Raw genomic sequence first — 21,194 nt, forward strand, 5'->3', positions numbered from 1 at the left:
CTCTCTCTCTCTCTCTCTCTCTCTCTCTCTCTCTCTCTCTCTCTCTCTCGCTTCTTTCGAAACCCGCCCCTCTGGAAATCTCTTTTCGTCGCTGAACCTGCTCTTCGTTCCACCCCTACCCCTGTCCTTCTCCGTTTCGTCTCGGTTTCGCTCTTTGCTTTCGATCCCTGTTCGGGACGGTAACGTTTGCTTTTCCACTTTTCGTTTCTTCCTCGTTCTATCCCCCTCCCCCTTCGGCTCGCTCTCACTCGCTCTATCTCTTTCTTTCACGCACGCATTCGACACTTCCCTCGCTCTCCTTTCATACGTTCATCTCGCGCTACACGTTCTCCTTTATCGCGCATCCCCGTCGAACCCGAGAACGGGGTCCAGCAGAAACGGAGAAACGGAAAAGACGCCGATACAGGGGTGGAAGTGGAGCGTGCCGGAGCCAGCAGGAAGACGCACAGGAACCGTTAACTGACGCGGTGCGTTCCGTCACTCTGGAGCATCGTTCACTCCCGATCACTGACGGTGTCGGTCGGCGACAGGAGCGAGCGGAACCACGACAAACGAGAAAACGAGAGGCGAGAGCCAGGCCGAACAGCACCGTGGCAGCCGCGGCGCACGAGCCATCGATGACCGTTCGTTCGACGAGCAGTCGCGGACAGGCGAACGGGACGACTGGGCCGTCGACAACGACAACGACAACGCCTTTGTGCACGGGGACGGTAACCGCGGCACGCGTCTCCTCGTCGCAACGGCGCGGAAAATCTCGATCAAATGGATCGCGACCGGCCGACTGAAGCGCCTCCACCGGGAGACACCTATCATCTGAACGCACTGTTCGGGTACGCACTGACACACGTATGTACACTCGGCGAGCTTTTCGCGACTTCTCCGCCTTTACTCTTGGTTCCGTCCGTACGTTCGTCCGTCGTTCCTTGATGTTTTCCGCTCGTAGCTCGACGTTGTACGTAGTCGTGTATCTCTGTCCGTTCGCCTCGCCTCGCCTTGCCTCGCCGCGCCTCTAAGCTCGTCTCGTCGCGCCTGCTCCCTGTCGCTCTCGGTCTCGGTCGCACGCGCGCCTCACACCCGACCACGAGGATCGCGGACCAGTCGACGGAGAGTTTTCCGTGCCACCTCAGCGCTACGCCGACGAGAACTCGTCTGAGAAAGGCTACCGTCGTTCTACGTTCCGCGCGCGCTCTCCTCTCCTCTCCTCTCCTCTCCTATCCACTCTTTCTCTCTTTCTCCCACGAGAGCGTCGGTGGAGGCTACGGTGGAAGATAGCACCGATGGAGGTGGAGGTGGAGGCGGAGGCGGAGAGGTGACGGTGGTGGCGGCGGTGGTCGTGCCGCTGCTGGCGGTAGCCGGTGGTGGTGGCAGAGAGGAGATCGTACCGGTGCTGGCAACTACGCTGGAGAAAGAAATATATCGCGAATAGAAGACGATGTCGTAACAAAAGCTCGCTGTACGCCCCAGCCACCTTCGTTACGCCTGTTTTTCCTTCCACCTTTGCCCGCTCTCGTTCTTCCTGCGCGTACCTGTCTTCTCTCTTCTCCTTCTCCGCTCGAGCTTGCAAACCTGCGCGCTTCTACCGACGCTTCTCCGTCTCTGTTCCCCTCCGTTTCTCACCTGCCCGATCGTTCTCTGTTACTCTAACCGTCGCACCCCACCACGATCGCCACCCAACTTTCCTCTCGCTCTTTCCCACCCCTCCCGCGCTTTTTGCTATTCCTCTCTCTCTCTCGCTAATTTCCCCTTCGCCTCGGGCTGCCTCGCCGTCTACTTTCGTTTCGCGAACTCTGCGATCATCCATCGTACGCGGCCCTGTTCTATGCTCCTCCAACCTCTCCCACGTCCCCCTATCGCTCTCGCGAGAACGCGTGCCCGAGCTATGTCACGCAGCGCTCACGGTCGGAGTTTTACTTCGTTCCTGCGAATAAGCGACGAGAGGGTAGAACTGGACCACGTGCCGGATTTTGCGCGACGCCGTCGGACAGGTATCGTTGAGGGTATCGCGTTTAGTACGCGGAACGAAATGTTCACGGAGCGAGGAGAACGTAAGTAGAATGCCGACCGTGTCGAGTAGTTTCTTTTGCGAGGAAGTCGAGTTTATTTTCGTTGCTCGTACCATTCTTTACGCCTAGCGTAGGCCAACCGTTAACGGTGTCTGGGTCGTGCGAAACGAAACTGCAACGAATCGATTTTCTCGATTTCGTAATCGTCTATCGACATATCGATCGAAAGCGTGAAACTTGCGAACTTGAAGCGCGATCGAACGTAAATAAATCGTTTCACTTCTCCCGTTTCGAGATAAACTATCGTTTATAGGATGTACCGAAAAATCTTTCTTCGAGATTTTCAGGTCCGACCGCCCCTCTATAATTCGGTGTTGTGGGGTACACGAGGTTTCGACTATCGGCACGAGGAGATCAATGGTTGTTGCGTAATCGTGCCGGGCAACGAGGTGCACCCCCTGCGCTCCACCCTCGGCCGTCCTCGCCGCTTCTCGTGACCATCCTTGTCCCGCAACCCCTGTTCGCGGACCTCCTTCTCCCCCCTCTGCGGATAAGGCAGACCGCTGGTCGCGATCGAGGACGAGAGAGGGTCGACGCTATGCCAAAAACTCGCTACGGAACGATAAATCGGCCGCGGTACGCTCGCTTTTTTCAACGCGACGTCGAACCGTTCGCGACGTAACGGACGATCACGAACAAAACGAATCCTCGTGAATTCACGTATCCGTTCTCGTACCCGTCCACCGTGCGCCATTTCTTCTTTCCACACGCGCGCGCATTTCTGTCAACTTAGTTCCGTCGCCGCACCGCACCGCGCCGAACCGAACCGTTCCGTTCCCTTTCTTTTATCGCTGCCTGACTTTTTTCCCTTTGCACCACTTAGTCTTCCGACAGATTTTATCCTCGCCCCGGCTGAGATCGCAATTTCTCAGGGGAAACTTCGTTGGACCCTTGATCGATAAGAGTCGCGGACGTTCAAGGGTGAGGCACCCGCGCGCCGACGAATTCTCGCGAAATCCTGACAAAAGTTCAAGCATCTCAAAAATTGTCCAGACATATCGGATGTCCCGTATGAGATGACATCGTTAGTCTATTTTATCATGGTTACGCGAATTTATTAGAGGTTATGCAGAATAAATTTGTGCTCAAGCAAATTTAAAAAAAATTTTTAATTTTACATTTTTTAAAAAAGTTTTCTGGTCGAAATTGCACGCGAAATCAGTTTTGCTTCTATAATCTTTTTTTCACGTATTCCGAACATCTTGTACAAATCTTGTATAAATTTGTTCGAATATACAACTTTGACAGCATCTCGTTTCTTTGGTTTACTTTCAGCCGACTATCCCGCTCGCGATTACCGGGGAGATTATGTACGCCACGATTGAGTTCCTTCCTCCGTTTTCCACCGGAAGTCGCGCCAAGTATGCGACTTTGAAAGCAAACGCAAAGTACTCGGCAATCAAAGAGTTCATCTTTGACTCGGTACGAGCCTCGTTCGCTGTATCTCTTCGGCGTTATTTTTCTAAAAAAATAAAACGGAACGCCACAAAGAACGGGCCAACGTGAAACGAGTCCGACCGACACGAGAATCGCCCCGACGAACGAACCGTTCGATTTTCGAACGATGCTAGGGACCTTTGACCAACCTTGTCCACGAAGCGCGGGATTAACGCGTCAAGTGTCGGAGATGCACTAGTACGGACATACTTATTCTGTCAATCTGTGTTAATTTGATTTTTTTTTCCATTTGTTTCGGACTATATTTTCATTCTGCTTATTCGTCCTTTGCCTCGTGTATTTTGAAATCTCGTATAAATTTGTTCAAATATACGGTCGGTACCATAAGTAGAACTCTTAAATAAGAGGTTTGATGTTTCCAAATAAATTAAAAAATACATTATAAATATGTGACTCGAGATATCGAAGAAATTTGTCTAAATTAAATAACAGCTTTGATGTTTCCAAAAAAATGATTCATCATAAATATATGCCTAGAGACCTCACACGTGCATATATTTATAACAAAAAATTCATTTGGAAACACCTATCAAACCTATCGATAAATTTAGTTAAATGTCTTCGATAGACGTAAGAGAAGAATTATGGGATTGACTTGTGGGTCTGGTTTATAGACGCGTTGGCAAATGTTTTTTTTAAAATGTAATCGCGCGTGACGGCGTGCCGATGACCTTAAATTATTACCCGAAGTAAACGCGTCGAGTCCGTCTGTGTAAAGACAACGATAGGTTTGCATCAAATATTGCCAAATGTCGTGTCGCGAAACGTCCGTGGCCTCGCGTCGCGCTTAACGTTTCTCGGACGTCTGATCGCGCACCGCTGACAGCTATTAATAATGTACACGACCTCGGTGTGACTCGCGATTCGTCTATGTAACGTTGTCGGGACACCTAGGTCTTCTCAATTGTTCTAGCGAGATGTTAAGAATCCGCATAGGTACTCGCAAGACACGGCACAACCCCCTCGTACATTCTCACCTTGAATACGCCAACGTGACTTGGTCACGCTCGCCATGCTGTCAACCGTTTAATAATCTCGTTCGTCTAGGTCATCGTGTTTCCCCGTGTCCGTTATCTCTCGTACTTCGCTCCGACTTACTCCCCGTACTTGGTCGCGATCGTTGATCGATAACTCGGTAAAGCACGCTGGGTATATTTTTGTTTGTCGTCGCGAACAAATTTCCGAATAAAATATGGAACGCGTTTCACTCGAAATCGAATCGAAAATACACGGACCTGCGAGAGTTCGAGAATTTGCTCGAGTTCGAGAATTTGCTCGAGTTCGAGAATTTGCTCGAGTTGTACGTAAATACCCCTGTAAAATAAATAAATAAACGAATCGAACGTTATATTCCCTTCGTTCCACCCTTGGTCGCCTTGGTCCCTTTTTTCTCAGCGGCTCGAGAGTCCACGGGTCGCATCGATTTACAAGATGGAGTGCGCTGTAGTGACACCAGACAACGTTGGTCAGACCGTACTCCCGGCTCTCGTCCGAGCAACACCGATATTTCCCAGTTCGCGTTACCCGCTAACGAGCAAGAGGTATCGTTGCTACATATTCATGTCCGACTATGAATGAGTGAACTACGCGTGCATACGACCCCTGAATTCTACCGCGTACTCCACACGCCTCGCGATTCGTATTTACCTCGCGCCGTGACTTAAAAGTAGGTTAAAGGTAGCGCCAAGGTATCGATATTCTATTAAAATAATATCGGAGATCGTCGCATTCTCGTTCGAAAGTATTTCGTCGATTGTTTATGACATGGCAAGGATGATGGATTTTCGTTAATTTTCGTAGCTCGAACGAATCGACTCGTAATGGAGCGACGGGGGGAGAATGAAAAGCAAACAATTCGACTGCTTGAGACTCGCGTCCGAGCTATCCTGATTCGCGATTCGAAGGATAACGGACGTTTCGAGGTATTTATGCGTTCGCCGCTCTCGTCTTTAGTCCGATTTCTTTCAGACGTAAAGACTGGATGAGTGCGAGGAGATCGGGACCTAAACGTTACGTTTCTATTCTGTATTTACATTTGGCTCGAGTCTAGCGTCGACGGTGAAAAGGATAGAGAGTAAAAGAGAAAGAGGTCCGAGGAAGAAAGTAATCTGCGAAAGCGTATCAATCCGTTAGGATCATGTTGTACCGAGTGTCAAGGAGGAACTCCCTTAGTGGTAGTCGTGTTGGATCTATCCAGTAAATCCTGTCTCGCACTTATCCAGTCTTTACTGTAAAACGAATCTGTCCCGATGTCGCCACGTGGTTCGCGCAGGACTAAAAATAACGCGTACGGGTAAACTTTGTTCCGCTCGACGCGGTATCCTCGTGCCGTCGTCGAGCACGCGCGCGCGCGCGCGCGATCGATTTGTCCTAAACAGTCCTGACCAGACCAACAAACGCGTCGGTCGACTGGAAGGCGACCAATTCCGGCTGCGATGCTTCGCGAAATTATATTCGACGAACATCGAAGCGCCGCGAGGCGGGCAACGCTCGCGGGCGCGCGCAACAGTCGAGCAATGTAAGCAGTTCTGACTGTCGACGTTCGAAAAAACAACTAGGCGAGATTATCGCTGGAAGCGAGAGCAGAAGCTATGAAACTCGGGGCTCCGTCGATACCTTCGCGAAAGCTTTCCCATCGGGGACGATGGAATAATCGTTACAGAAACAATGCTAATTCGGTCTAACGATCGGCGACGGTTAATTAATCCCCGCAAACGGTTTTTCCAAGCCGTCGTTCCCTCGTAACGAGTTCCGAGGGCGCCTTCATTCATCGAACAGGAAAAAAAGGCGTGCATAGCCGGGCCGGGGTAAATGGAAGAAGAAATCGATGCCGGTGTCCCATTGATCGAGACGGAGGTTCTCGATCGCGGGACTGGCCGAGGAGTTCCCTCCTCGTTCGTGACTTCCACGACACCGTCGACGGCGACCTAGATCGCGAGGACGTGCCGCGTTTCATGCGGACGAACCCTCCGTGAAAGTTCCAGTCGTGCTCCGGGCCGAGACGGAAGGAAACGGAATAGCATGTGGCAGCATTGCAGTGCAACGGCATTGATCTCACTTTCTCTTTCTCTGTCTTTCCGCGTTCGTTCCTCGTCCCGGCGCTCTTCTTTGTCGCGTTTACAGCGACAGCCGCGCTGGAAACCTGAATGGTGCTGTTCGCCCGGATCGCGACGCGAGTTTTCCTCTCTCGTCGATGCGAGACACTGGGAATACAGTAAATAGTAGCTATTTCAATTTTTCCTCGCTCTCCAACCGGGGTTCATCCCGCGTGGAGTCGTTACGGGTCTCTCCGTTTGTCATTGTTTCCTCATCTCGCGTAAATCATCTCCTGTCGCGGATGGTTTCACATCTCGTCTTCTTTGCGCGTCTCCACCCTTCATTCTCAACCCCGTTGTTCCTCCGCCGGTTTCATTTTCCTCCGTTTCGACGCTTCTTATGTTCGCGCGCGTTTCTCCTGCCATAATTCAAGTCTCCCCGTCCCTTTTCCCGTTCGCCCCCCACCGTCGACCCTCTCGCACCTGTGCGATAACACCCCGTCCTCGTCCCAGCTACCCCCGCGTCTTCCTTCGTCCCTCTTTGTCTCGCGAGGGACGATCCTCGTCGCGCTAACCACGCGCAATCAATACGTTCCCCTCTCCGTCGACTCCCTTTCCTTCCCCTCCGCTGCCCCGACAGCTACTCGTGATTCTGGTCCTCCACCACCTGAACCCCCTCCCCTCGGTTTCTCCTCTTGCATCCCCCACGCCGCGACTCCCGCCGGTCTCTCCTTCCGTCCCTCCGGCCTCTCCTCTTCGGCCGGTCTCACGCTTTCCGTGTTTCTTCTCTTTCCGAGTGTCCCGGCCTTCCAGCTTCGCCCTCTATTTTCTCTCTTCTTCGTTTTCGCACCATATTCGTGTCAGCTGATCCAACCACCGCCTCGACACGCTCGACCACCATAAAGCCAAGGTCGGTGCGTCTTCCAAGAGCGCACGCCAGACCATAGACGGGACTCTACCACTTACTCGGACCGCCACGTCTATCGTTCCGCGATGCTCGTCCCTTCGTCGCTCCGAACGACGGCGACGGGGTCGGCAAACTTTTCTCGAAAAGGTCCGCGCAATGAACGTTTCTTTCCCGATCGAGTATAATCCAGCGTAACGCACGACGTTTCAACCAGTCCGATGCTTTACTCAAACATCTCGCTCGCCGTCGATATCGCGAATTCCATCTTTCGTTGCCAGACTCGCACAAAAGCAATTCTTAGGTACGGACAGTCCTCGTTTATTTTTTTGTTCGTTTCTCCAAGTTTCGGGGAACTTCGAGTCGGCTCTCGAGAGGAGCACAGCGGCGAGGATATTTAGAAAGCGGAGTTCGCTGTACAAACGTCTGGAATACGATTGTTTCGTTGGAAGCACTCGCTGCGGAGTGGTCTACGAACCAATTGAACCTCGCCTCGGCTAAGAGAATTTGAATCTGTAAGCTCGAGACTCTGGAACAAGGCTCGGCAATCTACGGGGCCGCGAGCTAGATCCGGCCCGTCGACTGTTATTATTCGGTCTGCGAGGACGACTGACTTTTCGCTCGATTTCACGGCGGAGCTAGGAAATTGCTGTTTCGTTGCCTAGACTTCGTTACCTATCGACGCAGCTACCGTTCGATCGCGCCCCGTATTTATCTTTCGTTCCTTTCGATATTTCACGTTCGCTCACGTCACGTTCTTCGCTCTCGGAAATAATAATTGTTCGGAAGAAAATCAGAGTTCGAAAGCTGTGCTGCGATATGGGGAACAGCTTCAATTTTTTATGATTTTGGAACATAATCACGGATTTAAAAAATTCCTTTCTTTCCGTGGTGCAATTTCAGAAATTGGAGCTGGCTCCTTACCGATGGACACCTCCCCGAATTGATCTACTTTTCGTTTAGCTTCGAGTTTCTAATTCTACGCTGTTCCTTTACGGCGAACGAGGGGCAAAGGAATATCGAGATTCCCTCTCTGTAATTTTTCAATTCGTTAACTTACGGTGCTCGGATCTCGTGAAGTTGCCGCGGGCATAAGTATCGTGGAAATTCTCGATAATTGAAGATCCGAAAGGCTCGAACAGGGAACTCTTCTAAACGAGGAAGGGCAGTGGAAGCAGCCGAATTAAAAAGTTTACCCGCTACCTTCGGTCTGCCCTGTTACAAATTGGCAAAGTTTCGTTCAAATTCAGGTCGGCTACTTCCGCCGATCTCCTTGTTTCCGTTATCGGGGTCGGTCCGCGAACAGCCCGCGAGGTGTGTGTGTGTGTGTGTGTGTGTGTGTGTTGTGTGCCGGCCACGCTACTTGTCCGGCGACGCGTCAATCATAGATACATACTACTTGAATTTCTGCGATTTATCGCGCGCGATACTCTACGTCACGGATAATATATCTCAACGTTCCTCTTGGAACCGAATATCGCTTGACGGACGAGGACGAACGACCTACGGAGCACGTAAATTAAGGGGCTCGGAACATTAGCAAGTAAAAGTATCGGTATCTCAGTAAGTAAAAGTTTCTTCGCGAAGGTACACTTTTTTCAGAAAAACGGTTGAGAACAAGAACGTTGAGAAAAACGTCCAGAAACGGTTGAGCCGATATCAACGAAATTTTACGCGCTTCTTTGTTTAACAGTAGGACTTTATTTAGACCGAGAATTTTTGTAATTTCAAAAAAACTTACCGCCGCGACAAATTCTTAACTTTTTTTTCCAACTTTGAACATTTTTTTTAAAATTAACCCGAAAAAGTTTTTTTCACCTGAATTTTTCTTACCACTTCTAGGACTTCAAATTAAATTCTGATCGCGTAGAACTGTTCGGAATCAGAATTAAAAAAAAAAAAATCGGTTCTTTTTTCTTTCTTTCTTTTTTCATTTTTTGACGTTCCAAGCCCCTTAGTGTAATGTCGGATATCGTTGCGAGACGAGTGAAGTCGTGACGTTGTTGCAAAGCGTCTACTCGAAGGCGCAACTTTGGAACGAGAATGGGGAAGGGAACACGAAAGTTTCGTCGAGCGAACGGCGGAGTAGTTTTTTCCTGCCCCCCGACTTCTCGAAAATATTCTCGCCAAAAGTTGCGACAGGGGGACGGATCAGGGCGAGCACCCTCCTTCGAGATACCGTGGAATTTCGAGTCGAAAGTCGAGACACGTCGATAAATATCCGCGTATGTGGGCCATCGAAATACAATCCGCAACGCGGCGTGGAGCTAAGCCAACGACACGGCTAGCATCCGCAGCCTGGCCGTCCTATTTCAAATTACGCCGCGGAAGTTTTGCTATCGGAACCGAACGGGACTCGTTCTTTGTGCCGGCGGAATAATTCGGCCAATTGATGACCGCCGTTTCTATCGACGTCACCGTTTCCTATTGTCCTCGATAACGGTTGTCGGTACCATCGAATCCGCGTAAAGGTTTATCGATTAAACGTGTCGCTGCTTGAAAAAAACATGCACTCCGCGGAACGACCTCTTTCAAGCCTGAACGTTAATTTTCTTTTTGGCGCCGTTACAGGGCCCGGCACGATCAATTCCACGTACTTCTTATCACCGCCGTACTCGTCTCTCGTTTACCCTTTTTCTAGATCGCTGCTTCTCAATACCGAACCTATCGCGACCGGACAAACGATCGTTTTCAAATTTTTGTATGCAGTTCTTCGCACAATTCTTTCGTGGATTATTCGATTCAGTTCCGCGTAAAATATTTTTCCATTTAGTAGAAAAAGAAGCGTCTTCGAGGCCGATGCTTACAGCACGGTGTGGGTCGAGTAAAATTTAAGAAAGTTTTAAATTTTTATATTTAATTTGGAAAATCGGGCTTTTAAGGGTTAAGGACGAGGGATTATTTCGATGATCCTTCGAGAGGAACTCGACGCGAGGAAACGAAACGGAAACGAGTGAAAAAGTTGGCGCACCCGGAGCGACGACGATGCTGCACAACGTGCCGTGGTACACCGCTCGAGAGCCTTGGGACCGAGGTAGTAAACTCGTCGTGACAAAGCGTCACGATCGAGGAGAGACCCCGCGTCAAAGAAGACAATAGAAGGCGTAACAGTGGGTACTCTCAATGATTGATCTTACCAAGTGCTCCTTTCACGAAGAGGACGCCCGGAAGATCCACATTCGGAGCAACAAGAGATTAACACTTTAACGCCCGCTTGTTTCAGACACTCGCACCCGAGACACGCATTTAACCAAATACGATCAAGGAAAGGGGACATTTTAGCTGGAAGAATAGATGTCGGATAATCGATTTTGAATCGACGCCTTTGTAATCGATTTTCGTTGGAATTAGGTAATCGCATAGACACGCAGGAGACGACGTACTACGAACGGCGGCCAACTTTTAAAAGTGGAAACACGTAGCGGTAAGTCAACCGGTGCTGAAGCGTTAAACGAGTGGAGATATCGAGAGCAACCTGTTAAAAACTTTATCTCGGAACTTTCCACGCCTCTCGCGCGGATCTCTAGTGGGTTCCCTTTAGTTTTTGTTGGCCATCGACCAGCCTTCTATTTTCAAGTCCTTTCTCGCGATAACTGTGACACACTTGTCTCGAGAGGAAGGCTGAGCGATAAGAAAACATTTCATTGTCCGAGTGGCCGCACCGTCAACTCGAATAATAATTTTACAGAGACATTTCGAGAGATGCTTCGATCGATTCGTGATTTTTCAGACGCGATATTCGTTTGAAGAGAATCGTTAATGCATCCGCAAAATTGTTAATGCATCTGCTGTCTGCACGGAAATACTGTCTGAGTAAGTTTGGGGTAGTTGCGATAAATTCTGGAATATTTATCAAATTTACGATTTTATATAATCCTCCAACTTGTGATAGGAGGTGCAATAAAATTGTTAATTCGTATGCTGTCTACAGGAAAATACTGTCTGAGAGGGTTCGGGGTAGTTGCGATAAATTCTGGAATATTTATCAAATTGACGATTTCATATAATCCTCCAACTTGTGATAGGAGGTGCAATAAAATTGTTAATTCATATGCTGTCTACAGGAAAATACTGTCTGAGAGGGTTTGGGGTAGTTGCGATAAATTCTGGAATATTTATCAAATTGACGATTTTATATAATCCTCCAACTTGTGATAGGAAGTGCAATAAAATTGTTAATTCGTATGCTGTCTACAGGAAAATACTGTCTGAGAGGGTTTGGGGTAGTTGCGATAAATTCTGGAATATTTATCAAATTGACGATTTCATATAATCCTCCAACTTGTGATAGGAGGTGCAATAAAATTGTTAATTCGTATGCTGTCTACAGGAAAATACTGTCTGAGAGGGTTTGGGGTAATTGCGATAAATTCTGGAATATTTATCAAATTGACGATTTCATATAATCCTCCAACTTGTGATAGGAAGTGCAATAAAATTGTTAATTCGTATGCTGTCTACAGGAAAATACTGTCTGAGAGGGTTTGGGGTAGTTGCGATAAATTCTGGAATATTTATCAAATTGACCGGCGATTTTGTGTAATTTCTAATTTGTAATGGGGAATGTGATAAAATTGATAGTACATATGCTGTCTGCACGGAAATACTGTCTGAGCAGGTTTGGACCTAGTTTTTTGTTGGACGCTACCACGCGGGCGTCTCGTGCTGTAAGGACGTTAAATTGGACTTTTCAAAAATATCGAAAAATTTCGAAAGTGCGTCGCATCAAAAATCTGAGTGCGTCAAACTGTCTAAGAGAGGGTTGTAACCCTAATACACAGCTCGCATCAGTGAAAAAGTGGCTGGAAATGCCATTTTCAAGTGCAATTTATCAGACTCTCCATTAAGAGTTGGGGATTATATAAAATGACCGACGAATTCGATAAATATTCCAGGAATTTATCACGTTCCAGAATTGATTCATTAACTTTGTATGTACATATTATTTGTATCGAACCATACCGATAGATTCGCCTGTACCACCTACCGAAATTCGACACGGACTTTCGAAACAAGCCGATAGATTCGTTGATTTTCGATTCGCGATTTCCACGGTTGCAGCTGCAAGTCCGTGGTTCCCTTTCGAAATATTCCACGAATTAACGTTGCAATAGCCCGCCTCGTATACTCTGTCTAATGGAAACCTTCCTAGGCGAGCGAATTGGAAATCTATTATTGGCCACGTCTCGCAAATTACATTTGTCGATAATCATGCGTTAGCCCCGCGAATTGACTTTCGCGAATGTATTCAACGTTTCCTATTGCCTCGCGGGGGTAGCTGGCCGCCCCTGCGCGTATTCGTGATACCCCGCAACGACCGTTTCTATTATTGGCTATCCGGAAACTTCGTAATTATGGTCCTGCTTGAAAACACGAGGATTCGGGTGGACCACGCTCGAAACGACGAACGTCGATCGTACGTAAAATCGGGAGCCTTCGGTTCTGTTTTACTGCGAGAAAGCGACGGAAGAGCGTCCGTAAAATCTCTATTTGGACACTCCTCGAGTTGTACACAAATCGTAAATCTCCGAATGGCCAAATGTTTCGACGGATTCTACGATGTTGCTTGGAAACCAAACCTGCGTTATCTGTCAAGCGGTCGACTCTAAAAATAAACTTACACAGTGCTTGTTGGAAAACACATCGTCAAGGTCGGGAGCAATTGTTCTCAGACGAAAACGTTTGTTCAGCTGTGATTCGAGTTACGCAATCAAACGGATTCGTTTCTTTTCTCGTTTAAAAATGGCTGGTGGCATGCGCGGATAAAGTGTACACGCGATAACCATATAAAAATAAAAATAAATAAAAAAAAAAGTGTCCCGGAGGTTCCTTCGAAAGGAAACGATAATTTACGAGCGTCGCGATAATAATCGGAAGAGGATGCCTGGAATTATCCTTTTCGCCCGTTGGCGGTAGCCACTCTGCCCGTAACGCGTTCGCACCCTATCTCTCCACTCGAGTCTAAGCACCCTAAACCTCCGCTCGCACGTTAACCTGCCGAAGCTGTTCACGCGTAATTACCTCTAGAGCTGTGTCGCATCGGATACAGCGACGAGCATAATGCACACATGATTGGTGGGGCTGTAGATCGTAAAGGACACGCGGGAGCTACGGGGTTGGGGCATCGAATAAGGGTAAGGGGTTCTCGATGCTCTTACGTGAGTCCTGACCGTTACGTAAAGGAAATAAGGTTATGGATCGAGAGAGGTTAGAGAGAGGAATAGAGGCGGAGGAGAGCGAAGTGGCGAGAAGGAAAGGGGACGAGGGGAGGAGAGAGTGTTGCATGGTGTGTGCGTCATGTCGAATCCATTCACCGGCTTCGGTGAAGATGGGGCGAATCGGGTCGTGGGCATAGTTATCTAGGTCAGCTTCCCTGCTTCTCATGGCCTCGATGGGAGTGGTTAACTCTGGTTACCCCCGTGAATGTAGCGCGAGAGGCATCAATGAAACGTCCAGAATGACCCTGATCCGACGAATTGCCAGTAACAAGCCCGCAACGCGAGTCGATATGCTCCGCGAATTCGGTACCACCAACCCTCTACCCACGGCGCGTCTACCTTTCTTATCCTACGTCGATAACGCGTTGTTCCAATACAGTAGCACCGTTGGAATTATTTCCCGGGTTAAGTGTAACACGGGACGCGATTCTTAGCACCATGGCGCTGGTCGCAAGTAATTTCGAATCATCGTCGTTGAAGGCATTCGATAAATAACACGATTCTTCTCAAATTTGTACCTTATACAGGATGTTCAAGAAATGTTGGAGGTCCTTGAAAGAGGTGGTTCGGAGGGTGATTTGAAACAAGTTTTACCTTAGCGAAATTGATCTCCGAGGCTTCGTTAAGGAGATATTAATGGAAAGGCCTCGACCAATCAGAGCGCGGCTGACTAGCGCGTAGATTACACTACCGCGGCTGTCTAGCGCGAGTCTATTCTACTGCGGCCGCTCAGGTGTGCAGCCTATGCTACTACGGCTGCCTAGAGCGAACCTATTCTACTGCGGCCGCCTATAGCGCGTAGCGTACGCTACCGCGAGCGTTCCATCGGAGAACTCACGCTCTGATTGGTCGGGCTTTTCTGTTAATATCTCCTTCGATAACCCTCTGACAACATTTTCGCTAAGGAAAAACTTGTTTCAAATCACCCTACGAACCACCCCGTTCAAGGTCCTCCAACATTTTTGGGACATCCTGTATAATACACTTCGAAGCTCTCGTCCATGCTTACGATTACCTACGCGAAGGACACGATTCGTTTTGTCGCGGGAAATTCGAGTCGCTTAACGCGTTGACTGGCAGACTATTAACCGTGAAAATTTCGACGAGGCTAAAATTTTCTTTCTGGTGCAGGGAATCGATACGAAATTGGACGGAGTACAGAAATGTATACAGCGTATGGTTCACGCGCGGCAGCAGAAAGGAATAACAAAGAACGATCATCGACGATCGGCAGTTAGCCGAATTCGAATTATGGTCGAGGTGACACGAAGTTTTTCTGATTCGAAAGGCCCTCCAGCGCGTATGAGTAACGCGCAGCGTTACTACGGGGTAGTAGAAAGGAATAACAAAGGTCGATCATCGACGATCGGCAGTTAATCGAGTTATGGTAGAGGTGACAGCCCTCCAGCCCTGCGCTATGCAATTCGAAATGACATAATCTAACATCTGCGACGGTGGTTATTTTCGCGATCTCTTTAGAATTCACTGATCCCGTCAAAATTAATTTTCTTCGATACCTGACTCTCGGAATTAATTTATTTATCCCTCCGTGAAGATTCTTGTCACCCGTGCGTGGCTGACGTGGCGGCGAACGCGTCGATCGAAGTACGAGTCGCGCGAGCGAAGGACCGGTTTCCGAATTCTCTCGAGAGCGAACTAAACGGGAAGCGAACGAAATGGAAAATTGAACGTTCGGCTTGGAACTCGCGCGGCGAAGTTGCGCGTAACGCGGTTATTACAAGCGACGGCGCGTTCATTTCCGTCGATGACGCGGAAACGTGGTCGCGTAAACACGGAAACGACCAACGGGAAACTTGCGTCGAATGGCTGCCCTCTTTCCGCGGGAACGTTCTGTATCGTTTAACAGCTGTAACGAGTTCCCGGAGTAACGAGAGACGTTCCGTCCGATACACCGGTCCTTCCGACTCGTGCGATCCTTGACCATTTTGTATCTTGCCGTTTTTGTTTCTCGCCGCGGGGCGGCGCGGTGGTGCACGCCGTCTGATAGACACGCGAGAGTGAACCACCGGTGGTACACGCCGTCTGATAGACACGCGAGAGTGAACCACCGGTGGTACACGCCGTCTGATAGACACGCGAGAGTGAACCACCGGTGGTACACGCCGTCTGATAGACACGCGAGAATGAACCACCGGTGGTACACGCCGGCTCGATGATAAGAGTGAAGCGCGAGTTTCGTTAATTGCAAGCTGCGCTCTTCGATTCTCGTCGTTGAAGGAAGGAACTCCTTCCTAGGGATAAATCAAACCGGCGTCGAAGACAGCGACCTTCGTGATTCGAGAAGTCTTAGCCGATTACTCGTAGAACGTAACGCAAAGCCGCATTATCCGTCAAGTTATTTAGGCTTTAACCTAGTGACCTAGCCATTCGCTGAGCTTTCGGATCAAGATTAAGATAACTAATCGCTCGTCGTCCATGGCCTGAGGGATAAAATTGTAATAAATAACGAACGGCATCGTTCCCACGGACGTGCGTCCCCTTTTCGTTTCAACTTGAACGCTCGGCTATCACGTCGATCGTTGCGCGTCCACGTAATTTCTCATTCCTCCAAAGCATTTCGATCCGTACACGACGATACGGTTAGGAGATCCCGATAGACGCGGTCCGAACGAAATCGAACGTCCATCGAGGAAACAAGTACGAAAGCCCGAATTGGTTATTTTGCGGTTCGGAGCACGGACCCGCGGCCCACGTGACTCGATCGAGATCCGTTCGAATAAACTCGGGCGGCTACTATGCTCCTTCTGGTAGTCACTAATTATAGCGGTGCCGCGTTCTTCGCGCGTAAACGGACGTTTTCGTTCCCATCCTCTGAGAATAGCCGGCTCGCGATGGCTCGCGATGACTCGTCGATGAGAACGAGCGAACCTTCCGCGAAAACCGCTCCGATTCGTAAACGCGGGACGCGAACGCGCAACGAAAAGTCGAGGGACGAGCGAAGAAAGGAGAAAGCACGGCTAAGAATAACGACTCGGGGCTCGTTCGCGCTCGAACGAGACACGATCCGTCCTTCCTCCAGGTGCTTTATCGCGATTAACCCTTCGAGTGCCGTCGACGCGTGTACGCGGAGGAAACTATCGGGTGCGATCTCTCGCGTGCTCGAAACGTAATTGCGACTCGAGCGGGCTGGAGATATTTCGTTTCTACGATCGAGAAATTCGTCGGATACGAGGGTAATTCATCGAAACGAGAGAGCAGAAATTGGGAAGCGGACGTCGTAGGCTGAATAAAGTAAAATCGATAAAACCTCTTCTAGGGCGAGTGGCTCGTGTCGCATGGTCGTCCGACTGTTAACGCGTTGACTGTCGGCGTCGCCCATATATCGGTGACAGACAGTGATATTCGCTAAAAAAAATTAACCCTTTGCACTTGCTTCACGGAGCAATTCTACGATACCCAAAGTTTGTAGGTTCAATTTCTTTGGAGCTTGGCGTATCAATAAAACGATTGTCGGCGAGGTAAAGGCGACCTTGTTCTAAAATCTCGATAGCTTAGAACTCGTAGCGATAGAATGTTAAGAAACATCTCGAGTTGCTGGTAGATACCAGAAAAAAAGGCCTCGAGTGCAGAGGGTTCATTCTGAAAGTCAAATGTCAAAGAAAAATGAATTTTAACGAAATACTTGGATTTCGATTATGTTGCAAGCACAAATACCACGACGAATGTTTGATTACGTGATTTCTAGCGATCTATAAACATAGTTTAATCGTAGTAGGAATTTTCAAAAGCGCCAGTCTGGCACTCGACGCGTTAACAGACACGAGTCGAAAAAATCGCCGAAAAAATCGCACCCGCTCGTTCGAAATTATTAACGTCTATCGTCCACGCAAAGAGTGCAACTTTTCTTTCGTTCAACGGGAACTCGCGTCTCCGTAACAATGGAGACAGCAGCGAGGACAGCAATGTAGCACTTTTAGACGCGGATCGCGTACCAGGAAAGTCTGTACCGAGCACCTACAGCGACGTAAGGGTCGAAGGGCGCTACGCTTCGAGCATGCGGACGTGTTACGCAACGCGAAGTTCGCTAGCGGCGGCGTGGTTCGCGGAAACTTTCCCAAAAAGTGAATTCACGCGTTCTCCGAACGGGACGCGTTCGCGGCCGAAACTTCCCCGTCGCGCAACGTCGCGTCTGCGATGTTTTAATCTTCGTTCGACATTTCGATCGACGGGCCGTCGTTTATTCTGCTCGTACATTTCCGAAAAGCACGACTTATCCATAAGCGACGCGTGGAACGTTTCCGATTTCCCCTCGATCAAAAAATTGGTTCGACAATTACGTAACGCGTACACGCTGTTTCTCGTTTTCGGAGAAATACGTTATCGTCGCCGAACGCGGAAGGACCGTAACGAAACGAGAACTACCGCTTACTTCAGCACTTTTTCATTTCGACGGTATCCGGGAACGACACGGGACAGGCCGGAAACGTTCCTGTTCGCGTTGTCAACGAATAAACGCACTGGTCCCCCGGTATCGCGGTTCAACGTTTCAGGAAAATCGTTGTTCCCGCACGAGGATCGCCTTTTCGGTTATCGCGTTATCACAGAATCGCGCGGAGCGTTGTTCTCTATCTACTCTTCCTTTCTCACCCCATCTTCTACGCTCCGACCAGCCGACACTTTGCACCGTCAGCAAATCCACATGGTCCTTTCAAACAGCATTTTATGAATATTTGTCTGTGCCGTGATCGAGCCGTGCGAGCGACTGAAGGAGAGCTCGGCGAACGAGCGAGCGTGCAATCCGCCCTCGTGCAAAATGCAACGTGCCAGCCAGGGAAGCGGAGGGAGAGGCTACCGTCCGAGTGACGGACGGTCGGAATTCACTGGCGTAAACAAAAGCAGCGCACCCTGCATAGTCCTGCGAGCTACGCCGTCGGGGGGATGATAACGCGAGGGATGATTATTAGATGGCGCCAGCCACCGAGATCCTCGCTACCCTTATCGACTTCGTTGCACCAACCGACCCTCCTCGCGTACACGTACGGACAGATGCACACAGGCTGTATGCGGAGACCTGAAAATATTTCGGCACGCTGGCCTGCCAAACGGGTCGAGCGGTAATCGGGGTCGATTTTCGCCAAGCCGGAAACCGTTTCAGGGTCAAGTTAGAACGCAAGAAAATACAATGCGGAAAGACCACGACTGCATTCCGGCCCGGACCCATCGATCGCTCGCGGACGATTCGTTTTCGTTTTCGGACGGACCGGAAACTTTACGAACGTGCGATCCACCCTTATCGTGGCGTTATCGTTAAAGTTGCAAGCCTTTCACTTTTTAGGTGGACAAAATTCGTATCAAAGATTTAGTAAATCCGCAACTAAATATCGTCTAGCGCGAGTTGGAAGAACGAAAGATGTCAATATATAGATTTTCGGATCGTTAATAAGCTTCGAAGAGAATTGTCGATCACTTTTTTCACAGACGTGCCCTTTTTTCCTGTGTTCATTGCTTCGCTGTTTTTCGAATAGAAAAATAGGTTCGATTGTTCAACTTTCGCATGAAATGTATGCCATACACACGAATAAGGAGTTATACTCTATCCACTGAGGTTGGTGTTTCGATATGGTTTGACTTACAATCAATTATATCATTACAGAGAACCCAAGAGGTCCCAAGGCAATTCTTTCTTCGTTATTTTCTTTAAACCTTCTACTTTTCATACTCGTACTTTTTTTTTTAACCCTATAACTAAACTAAATTTAACTTAAATAAATGAGGATACATCTGTCGTTATTATTTACGAGTTTGCCCCAATCTGAATGGTGAAAAGACTCCCTTTACCTCTCTTTATCGCATCGTTAACGTTTACAAGGAGGCCAAAGTTACAACGGTGCGAATTATCGTTCTCCTTTCTCGCTCCTTGTTCGTTTAACGTACTCGAACGTATAGGACGTCTCATCTATGCAGACGAGTCGATATTCTGAAAAAAAACTTGACAACGGCCTTCGCTCCCTCGTACGTATGTACGATACACAGGGTGAGGCACGCGAAACAGGTCACCCGAATAACTGGTTGACGTTTGACGATGGACGTAAATGCTTCGAACGGGTCTTGCATGTTTTTAGAGGTAGACGTAATCGAACGTCGGCAGTTCTTTATTTTTCCTACATTCGATACGATAGATACGTATAATCGCGGGACGAAGGAGCGTAAACTCGTACATTCGAAATTTATTATTCGATCGAATAAATCGAATCGAGTTTAGAAAATCGTTATGAAATTCGTGCCGTGGAAAATAATTGATCGGACTTAACACAGTTTCGAGCGGGCTACTACGCTAATGCTTTCCCGCGTTTAACGTTAGCGCGCAAGTAGGTTAAACAGAAACTTGGAAGGTTACAACACCGCGACACGTCGAGACCGCGAACGAAGTTGTACTTATAAAAATGTGACAATCCCTAGTTTCCGCTTTCTTGAGAAGACACGTTCGCGTTAAATTCGTTTCCATACTGCCCGCGAAAGACTCGAATGAGCGGTACGGTAAGTAGAGCTGCTTCGCGCCGGCGCTGCTGTTTCTGATTCTCGTCGTGGGGCGGCGCGGTAGTACACGCCGTCTGCTGGACACGCGGACGCGAGCCACCGGTGGTACGCGCCGCCCGATGGAACATACAAGCAGCGTTGCCAAGCGTAGCGGAATATTGTCACGAATGGCGCGACTTTCGCAGTTTAGGAACCGGCAACGCTGCGTATAAGCGTGAGCCACCGGTAGTACGGCCGGCGTGAATGCGTCAAAGTAAGAAAAAAACACGCGAAGATACGCGATAACGGTATTCGCGGTCGAGATACGAGACCACGCAGAAGAAGACATTCCTAGGAGGTAAATTGGAAGAGAGGACGACACAGGAAATCGAAGAAGCAACCGAACGAATATAGGGAAAGCGTCCCACGCGACTACTCGACTCGAGAGCCTCTAGGGGAGGAACTCGTCTTTCCCCGTTTACTTCTACTAGAAAAGTTAACGCGATCCTCTCGTGTTCGTTCGATCGTTCGCAGTTCGCGTACACCTCTATTTACGACGTTCTTTGTAAAAGTTGTTTCGATTCGAAAAAGAGGAAGGCATCCCGTATCCCTTGCGCGAGAATACGATACCCTGCACTTTGCGGTATCGGCGGAGCGGTTGTTGGCAAACCAAGGGAATCTAGGATTACGCAACCTCCCGTCCCGACCAGATTTCTTAACGGAATTTTTCTTATTCCCCGAAATCGAATCTCCGCCGAGAGGTAGAAGATTCAAAGACGCCGAGATGGCTAAAAATCAATCCAACAACGAGAACACGATATTATACCGAAACTCGATAGTCGAGGCTCGTTTTCGCGGATCTCTATCTTTCGGGTTGCGGAGACCCAGGCCCGTTCGATCGATCGGTGAGAGATACGAGCCTTTGACTCGAACCTCTTTAACGCGAAAGTCTACTTTCTAGAAATTGTATATAAATATATATATATATAAAGAAAGATATAAATATATTGGACACATAGTACACTATAGTTTTGAAATA

The 21,194-nt window shown here is 48.8% G+C and overlaps 1 protein-coding gene across 15 annotated transcripts in view; it reads right to left on the reverse strand.

Annotated features, from left to right (window-relative positions):
• LOC128872117 (potassium voltage-gated channel protein Shaker) overlaps positions 1–21,194 on the reverse strand; it is a 198,828-nt gene that overhangs the window by 45,262 nt on the left and 132,372 nt on the right. The window contains exon 1 of one of the 15 annotated variants that reach the window (XM_054114490.1): positions 18,287–18,306. The exons of 13 other annotated variants lie outside the window; for them this stretch is intronic. In XM_054114490.1, coding sequence (XP_053970465.1) covers positions 18,287–18,291 — 5 coding nt within the window. In that variant the 5' untranslated portion in view covers positions 18,292–18,306. Of the gene's footprint in view, positions 1–447; positions 1,391–18,286; positions 18,307–21,194 lie in introns of those variants that run through there. One more of the 15 variants, XM_054114489.1, reaches the window with a different exon arrangement.

The sequence above is a fragment of the Hylaeus volcanicus genome, chromosome 2 (genome assembly GCF_026283585.1).
Source record: "Hylaeus volcanicus isolate JK05 chromosome 2, UHH_iyHylVolc1.0_haploid, whole genome shotgun sequence".
NCBI classification, from domain to species: Eukaryota; Metazoa; Arthropoda; class Insecta; order Hymenoptera; family Colletidae; genus Hylaeus; species Hylaeus volcanicus.